Source organism: Achroia grisella, unplaced genomic scaffold (genome assembly GCF_030625045.1).
Source record: "Achroia grisella isolate CSIRO2021 unplaced genomic scaffold, CSIRO_AGI_Agris_v1 utg204, whole genome shotgun sequence".
Taxonomy (NCBI): Eukaryota; Metazoa; Arthropoda; class Insecta; order Lepidoptera; family Pyralidae; genus Achroia; species Achroia grisella.
In genome coordinates this window covers 1,985,387-1,994,532 of record NW_026712703.1, presented here as the reverse complement: position 1 = coordinate 1,994,532, position 9,146 = coordinate 1,985,387, and the positions used below count along the sequence as shown (strand labels likewise).

Sequence of the window (9,146 nt, the reverse complement as noted above, 5' to 3'; positions counted from 1 at the left end):
CACTGCAAAAGCATTTACCAATCTTAAAACAATCAGCATCAATATATCTTGCAGGGACAATTAGCAGACTATGTTTTACTTAGAGCTAAGTTAATTTTTTTCATCATTAAAATTGTTATTTGTACATAAAAATAATACAGTGCCAACAACCACGATAAACTATAACAATTAAGTTGTAAATACAATGGATACAAAACAATATAAACATTTAAGATCACTCTATTGCTAATTAATGCAGACAACAACCTGCTAGCTGACACGCCGTAGACAGGGCACAACATTTTTTATTTAATTTTCTTATAATTAACAGTTAATAAACAGATAATATCAGAATCAAGAATAATTGCACCAATGAATAAAGAATAAGACGGCAAAGGGAAATAAAGAAATATAGAAGAAAGTATTAGAAGGAAGAGTAGAATAATTTTATATCTAAGCTATAGGGATACATCTTTAGAAGTGATAATATGTAGACATGTCGTTTGCTGGTATACTAGAAATGCGGTTTACTGATATGATAAACATTGACATCATTTCCATTACCAAATGCAATACGTTTATTCATTGGAGCAATTTACAGGTACATAAACACTTTTCTTCAAAATGTAGCCAAATTCATATAGATACATATTACAAACGTTCAAGGCCATAATTTGGGGAAAAGCAGATACTTATCATTAACGTGGGTGTATGCTACAGACATAACTCATTTCATTTATTATTCCACTCACAAAAACCAGAAATGTAAGCAGAGATAAATCGAAACAAATTATGTATGTAACTCCATTTTATCTACATAATATCTACAAAGTATCTAAGGTATTGTTTGTAATATCATTTACGAGAATAATGCATCATAACTCCAAGCTAAACTTTCAGAAGAGCAAACTTGCATTTTAAATTACATGAAATATATCCAAGCACATTACATAAATAAGTCGTAGTCCATTAAATTAATAGGTACGTTACGATACTTCGCGCAGTCGAACCCAAATCCTATGCACAATTCAGTTTTACTCTACAACGAACTTTGCAAAACCATTAGCAATCAAATCCTTAATATGACGCATCATTATTTCATAATGTTACATTTAATACTAAATTGCGAACATACCTGTTGGGTCCCACATTTTTTAATCTATGACTGTGTAACGTGCAGTACTAGAAATTCGGCAAGAATATCAAATTAAGTCTTGTCACGGCTTCTCACGTTTTGATATTCCATGCGCCTACTCACGGCCTACTATCAACCGACTCCACGAGCGCGAGACTAGTATTTCACGAACCATAATTCCTTCATACTTCTCCATTTCATACTTCATCTGTATCAATACTGACGGTCATCATAAATGTAAATCGCTTCCCCAGCTGATTCCTTCAGTGGGGGAGGCGGCGGTGGGAAATCGAGGTCTCCTGGCCTGAATAGTTTGGAGGCATTAGGTGCGGGAGATGCTGGTGCCGGCGAACCACTGCCCGGTGAGCCACCTCCGCGGCGTTTTACCCCGCTTGGGGAGGCAGCAGTGCGGAACGATGATCTTCTCGCTAACCTGAATCCATCAAAATTTATATATATCTAGTTACGTCGTAATATATAAAACTACACATATACGTAAATATATAAAGCAGGGAGACGATCAGTGGTGTAGCGGTTTTACTCACTATCTCACCTTCCGATGTTTGTAGGTTTGGTCGTCGCATAGTAAAAAAAATAAATATTAATTGTGTAGATTATACTTATTGCTACACATTAGACTACTCTGATATTCTATTCCAAAAATATTATGCAAATTTTAATTTCATTAATATTTGTTAAGGCAATAGTCATTATTTACCTCGAGGCCACTTCCTCGGGAGTTTCTTCTATTTCAAGCACCCAACTGACCGAATCGTGCTTCTCAACGACTCCTTTGACAGCAGGTAATGGGGGCGTATCCGGTGCGGGGGATGCCGCTGGTGACGGCGGAGAGTCGGGCGGCGGGGACGTTGACCGCACTGAGTCGCCAGACGATGTTCGTGTACGCATTGGCGTGCGCTCTATGTAACCTCCGCCAGCCAATAGGGATACCACCTATAATAATAACAAATACACTAATTAACGTATACTTTTAGCGAATAGAACAGTCATCCATAATAATTGTAGAACAGTGTTATAACATTGTTTATATTGTAAACCAGGTTTTAACAAGAATAGTTTATCAATTGCAATACGGTAGTGCAATAAACACGAAAGTTTAAAAATAACCAGTTTTATCAATGTCATAAAATTATGATCTCACTGTCTGTGATCTGATATCATCACCTATAAGAAAAGAATAGTATTATGTAAGTTGTCATGCTAACCCCACAGCTTGTACACTAAAACCTGTTTGGTTCCCCTAGTAGGCCCTTATGGATGAATGACGGCAGTTATTGTTATTATATGCAACATTGAAATATACGATCAGAATATAAATATATAATCATTGATCAAAATAGTTGAACATTATTAGAAATAATATAAAAGAACAGTACTTGCGGATTTATAGTAAGTTATTTTTAACTAAAATCTAAATTTACCTGAGATTTCTGCCTAAGCTTGTATCTGAGCTCCTCGTTCAAAGCAGCCAATCTCGTGGCGTGGTCTCTGTCGCGGGCGGCCGCGTCGCGCAGCCTTCTGTTCTCGTCGCGCAACCTGTCGGCGTCGCGTTGTCGTGCGGCGGCCCGCTCCCTTAACTCTTCAGCGGCGTGTCGTGCGGCACGAGCATCGCGCTCTGCCGCTACACGTCGTTCTCGCTCAGCAGACAATTCTGAACGAGCATCGCGAAGTGACGCCATCTCCGCTTGCTTTAATTCTATTACCGCCCTCAGAGATCGTACCTATTTACAAAAATGAACCAGTAAATTATATTTTATATTGAATCGACTAAGTAACTAAGAAACGGTCAAATTTTGACTTATGTTTCGTTTGGAAGGTCGCCAGATCGACAAAGTTTATTCGCTAGATTAGATGTACTACTCTTTCGTAAGGTATAATCTATTATATATTATAGATACGAAATTTAACATAGACTTGTACTTTACGGTTCCTTTGTGTATGAAGCAGTATACTAGACCGACTTATAAATTGGTTAAATTATATTTAAACGACATAATATTGTCTAAAGTAATTTTAACATCGTAATATCAAGCCAAAATTACAGCTGCTGCATCAGTACAAGAAGATATATCAGACTTTAGCATGCCAATATTTGTTAAGTTCTACACAAATAGATATTCACCTCAGCAGCCAATTCGTTGGCATCTGTGCTCAGTTCCTCATTCGCAGATAATCGCAGCTCACAATCTTCCGCTTCGCACCGGACCGGATCGCAAGCGGCGTCACACATAGTACAAGATTTATCACACGCTGCGTCGGCCGTTGCACGCGCTTGTTGCTTGCTGCATTCTACCTCCGCCCGCGCTGCTTCAAGCTGCGCGCGCAAAGTTCGCTCGATTTCGCTGTGCGCATGTAATCGCGCCCTACTCTCGGCAACTTCATGTTTTAAAGACTCTATATTATCCTGAAAACAATATGTTAATTACTTTTAATATTTATGTAATATAATTTTTATATTTACAATAAGTAAATTTCTGCAATTTTTCTGTACCTTAAGTCCTTTAATATCATTTGCAAGACCAGCAACTTCTTCAATATGTGTGGCCTGGAGACGAGCATTAGCTTCTTCTTTTGACGACACTTCTATCTCCAGCTCTGATATCTTGCTCAGGCATTCTGCAACTACAACATTAACAAAAATGGGAGAAATTTATCGAAACAAAATTACAATGACTAATTTATGATTTCTTTTTTACTCAGCTTACTTGTATCGAGATCTTTCTGAGCGCGTTGCTGACGATCTCTGTCGGCTCGAGCGGCACTGCTGCGTTCCGCTGCTGCCACTCCTCGCCATTTTTCTGCTTCTAATCGCCATGACCCACCATTTAATGCATCCAACTGAAAATAAAACACACCTTATATGAAGCATATAGTACTCGTTATATAAACGGAATAGTTACCATCTTTTTTTTAAGATCTCTCCAGTATATTCGTGCGTTAGCATTCTTTAGGACTAAGAAATCATGTCTCCGTACCCTGTAATTTCACTGCCTGATCGCTACCTTATAAACCGAAATACAACTTTTACATAACAAGGTTTTTGGTGGCTGAAATAAGTAAGACGGAAGTACCCACGTAAACGATTTTGTACAATGTACACCTGCTAAACATTCTTGATTCAGTTACAATAAGCTGCTTTTTAAAAATGGGTTCATAGCAAGGCAGATGAGTGATATATCAAACCAATGTGTACCTCTGTAAAATCTTCGCACTAAACAGCAAATTACTAAACTTAACAAAATAGGTACTTACACGGAATACTAAATACTGGACTAACACTCCCAAGGCTTCGACACCTTTGGCAGCGTGTGCAAGAGCGGCGACCTGCTCCACGCGTGCGGGCAGCTGAGCGGGCAGTGGTGCGGCGAGTGCAACTGGGGGCGTCCGCACTGCTTGTGGCGTCTGTACCCGCTTGCCGCGTGGCCCGACTGCCGCTGCCACTCGTGGCGGCTCTGTAAATTAATAAACAAATTTTAAAATACATTATTTAAAAGAAACATAATTTAGAATATACACTATCTGCAAGTTCTGAAAGATAAAATTCCACTAAAAAAATATTTTTCCAAAATCTCACTAGTATTATAACCACGATAGCTTGTGCGGATGAATTAGAATGCTCTTACATACAAAAATTACTGAATGAAATTTGGTACACATATTCTTTCACATGCTTTATCCATTGTGTAGGATACTTTATTACAGAAATTCGCGGGCAACGCCGCGAGCTAAAGCTAGTACATTATAAATTAATCACTGGTTGACAGTATACGTTGAGAAATATATGCTAATAGAAACTAGCCTGCTTCCTCTGTTTGTTCAAAAATTACACAACGTAACATTTCCCACAACATGTAAGAGACAATAAGTGTTTACTACAGGAAACAATACAGAAGTCAAAATAGTATTCCATTGTTTCTGCTATCAGTTCATGGAATCTAATCTGAAGTCAGATGGTAGTAGGACTATGTATTCGGCGATACTGTCCACATATAGTAATTATGTGATACTCAATACTGTTATTTTAGATAAAATAATATGTTATTAACTTCTAATTAGTTATTCTTACAGAAGCTAAGTTTTCATTGCGTGGAAAATATATATGAACTATTCTCAATAGAAGTAAAATATTGGTGTTGATATTTAATAAAAAAAAGTAGTATTTCAAACAATATAAATAAATAAAATATAAATTAATGAATTTACCTATCGGTAAATGGTTACGTAAAACGCAATCTATATGTCAATTATAAATGTTCTCTTTCTAAGCATACATAAGTAATTGTACATAGTACACAAAACGTTCAATAATAATGACCATTCTTTAAATAATTATTATTAATGATTAACATAAGAAAACCATATTATCATAGTAGCGAATCTAATAAATACAATTGCTAGGAAAAACTAGGACATGTCAATTACATATTGGGTTTATTAGTATTTCAAATGTAACAGTAGATGTAAGACCTATCAAGTTTGTCATACGTATGGTATGGTAATTTTAAATTTAATTTTACACACTTATACGTCTACACGAATGTAATCCCATTCGGGATAGTCGTATGGCAAAGTCTACTATCTACGTTGTGATGATATGTTAACTGTTCACAATTGTTAAAAAAGTACTGAACATATTTTATACCGTTTTCATAAACAGAGAGATTACTGAGACTTTATTATAATTGTATATTTTATTACAGTTTTATGAAAATTTATTGGAATAGCCATGCGAAGGAAGGCACTAGTTCATATAATAATGATTATGTTGTGAATGACTGAAATTTAATAATTAATTCTGATATTTAAAGCAAACATTGAATTAACTAATCTCTCTATATTCTCTGTATCTAACATTTTTTTATTTCATAATTTTACTCGCTATTACACTATTATACTCCGAAATATATGTCGCAGTTGATATACCTAAATTATTTATATATCTGCATGTTACAAACACTTGAACATAAATCATATACCTGTCTTTATAATGCTAAAATTAAAAAAATGGCATTATGTTAACATTATGTCAGAGCTGCGACGAATCAATTTATTGTTAATCATCTGTTCATTGAAGTAGGGATTATATCTACGGGTTTGATTTGTGTCCGCAATAACCGCTGAACGAATCGTGTCGTTAGTAAAGAAGCAAATGAAGATGACATCCGGTTGAGAAAGTTACTTTTTTTTCACAAAAATATTAAATAATGATGGTACAACATACATATATAAGGGGAAAAGTACACGATCATCCCAGAGTTAAGTATGAAACTTTAAACGAACCTATTGTAAAATTTGTTTAATTAAGACATATCTATTCTAAATTTTCTCTTGCTATTTGATTCGAATATTGAATTGCTTTCCTATGGCTATTATATAATCATATTCACCTTCTAGCCAACAATAGTTATCATTAAATTCAGTATTGTCACACATTCACAAATGACTTGCTGTATATTTCGTTAGTATTACTAGGTATAGTATTTATTTTTCACTGTACTATTATACAAATTATTTGACGAAGTATGCAGTAAGTACCAATTTATACACAAGTGATATTATGTAAAACTTTCGTATTTTGTCGACTGGCTCACTGAGGTTCAGTGAAAACCGCTACCATGAAGTGAAAACGATAAAGGCAGATAATATAATTCCTCTCACGAGTTACATAATTAATTATATATTTTATATATTGAATACATCTTAACATTTTTATCACGTCCTGTAGGGCACATGTCAAAATAATAATGTTAAACTGTACGACAAAAGAATATACAATTAAAGTTAGCTAGTAACGACTTTAAAACACAGTAAATAAAGTACCATTTTTTTAATCCGTAGAATGGACAGAACTTTCTAAAAAATGTACGTGACGTTAAAAAGTAAATAACTTCATACTTACTAGTTAAATAATTAGAAAAATTAAAGTAGTATAAAAATACAGAAATATTGTGAAACAGAGTACAAATTTTATAAACGACGTTGTGACTGGAGTGAGAACACAACAACTATTTATTAAAAAACTGAATAATTGTAAAGGTGTGTATAATTCCCAAGAGGGTTCACAAACAAGTACAAAGTGACATTTAAAAAATGTGTAAAGATGTACCTATCAATACAATATTTATAAATTAATTAATATCTGGATCATTTCTCCAAGCCTAATAAGATCTAAATACCGTAATTCTGAGTAATAATAGTATCTAAGATGTCGAAACTTAATATTCACTACAAAATCGACCTCAGGATATCTATATATCTATCAAATATGGTTTTTCTAAAACCGTTAAATTAGAATAATAGTTGCTTTGTTCATTTTCCAGGATGAATTCTCGGTCAAAGCTATTCAGGAAATTAATTCTACATTAAAGACTTTCTGTAATTAGAAATAAAAAAATAGCCTTTATTTTCGTCATTCAATTGTAAGGTCCAAATAAATAAAATTTTCCGAATGAATGCTTTTGCTATTCCAATTGGAAATATTTACTAAATAGTTTTTCCCACGCACACATTGCTAATATCCGTTAGTGTTCACGCGCCATTAAATCCTTCACAATCACCAATTTCCGTTGCATATGAAAACATTTAAAAATTAATAAAAGCAAACAATCCGCTCTAATACATAATAAATTGTCAAAAGTTAAAAATTTGGGTATTAAAGTGTATAAATGAGATAATTAATAGTCAATGGACGCTAGAAATAAAAAAAAACTCATTAGTATAGAACAGCTATATTATATATTCTATACCAAAATATACTGAAACTTATAAATTAGTGTTTTTATATATACACTATTCAGAAAATAGCTTCGAGAGATATTGCAGATTTTTCAAAATGTTACCTATCAGTACATATTTCAAAATTTATTAAATACAGTATAGTAAACAAACAGACAGGACATTTATAATGTTAGTGCAGATAATAGGATGACGTAGTTTAGTAGGTTACGGCAGTCTTTACGAGTAACGCTCGTTAAACGAGTGAGTACTTATGATTAATAAGTCATCCGCCGCCGCATTAAATTAATTAGATTTATAACGGTTACTAAATCTTAATACAAAAACTACAATCATCAACCAGTTATTGGCTTTAAACGACACAAAATCCGTTTCTATATAGTCCATTGAACATTATCTTACAATTAGTATGTAATTACGTATGCTATAAGGCCCAACGCATTGAGTACGTCAATGACAACTCCGGTGTTGTAAAAACAATACCTAGTACTTTTAGCGTCATAAAGCGAAGTTCCAGCTATTGTTAGAGAGTTTATAGCATGCATTGGTTATAGTCAATGGACTCATAGGGCATAATTATTGCGGATGATGTCTCAATAGTAATTTTATGAATAGCCAGTTGGAGGGTCAGGCGACGGGCTGCGTGGGCACCAATTGGGAACGTTGTTGAAACGTCAAATTAACGCACTTTTAGGGATGTCAAAATTAAATATTACAACATTCACATTGGCATCTATTTATGGTACATTTAAAGATATTCACTAAATACGTAATTCTGAAAATGTGGTTATTATTATTATTTTATTACATATTTTACGTTAGACTTTATTGGCCACCAATTTTAATGTTTAGTGTAGTTTACTCCTATTTTAGGTATTGTCATAATCGTTCTTATTGTGGAAAAAAAATAATTCTTTTGCCGAAATTTATAACATTTTACTACTCTGAATGGAATGAAAGTTAAAAATAAGTATTACATTTTACCACATCCGAAATCATAAAGACTATCACAGTAGAAGATAAACGTTTTTATGTCCTTCATTAATAGACTTCATCCCTTCATAAACTTAAGTAATCTACCTTGTGCCGACCCTACGAATATTATACAAGAATTCTATAGTACCCTGAGTAGATTTATGAGTGATGCGCCTACGCACAGCGTAGTGCGTTTGACTAGTTGATTGCTGTCACTTTTTAATATTGAAAAACGTATCTTATACAACATAAACTGGAACATATGTAATTTATACTCATATTTACATATATATCCGTTGAG

General features: G+C 34.0%; 1 protein-coding gene across 1 annotated transcript in view; it reads right to left on the bottom strand.

The window, feature by feature from the left end:
• Positions 1-894: 894 nt before the first annotated feature.
• LOC131841951 (uncharacterized) overlaps positions 895-9,146 on the bottom strand; it is an 87,681-nt gene continuing 79,429 nt past the window's right edge. The window contains exons 6-12 of the mRNA XM_059190360.1: positions 4,388-4,587; positions 3,841-3,973; positions 3,627-3,757; positions 3,258-3,539; positions 2,557-2,856; positions 1,833-2,068; positions 895-1,547 (exon numbers count right to left, since the gene is read on the bottom strand). Coding sequence (XP_059046343.1) covers positions 1,328-1,547; positions 1,833-2,068; positions 2,557-2,856; positions 3,258-3,539; positions 3,627-3,757; positions 3,841-3,973; positions 4,388-4,587 — 1,502 coding nt within the window. The 3' untranslated portion in view covers positions 895-1,327. The remainder of the gene's footprint in view (positions 1,548-1,832; positions 2,069-2,556; positions 2,857-3,257; positions 3,540-3,626; positions 3,758-3,840; positions 3,974-4,387; positions 4,588-9,146) is intronic.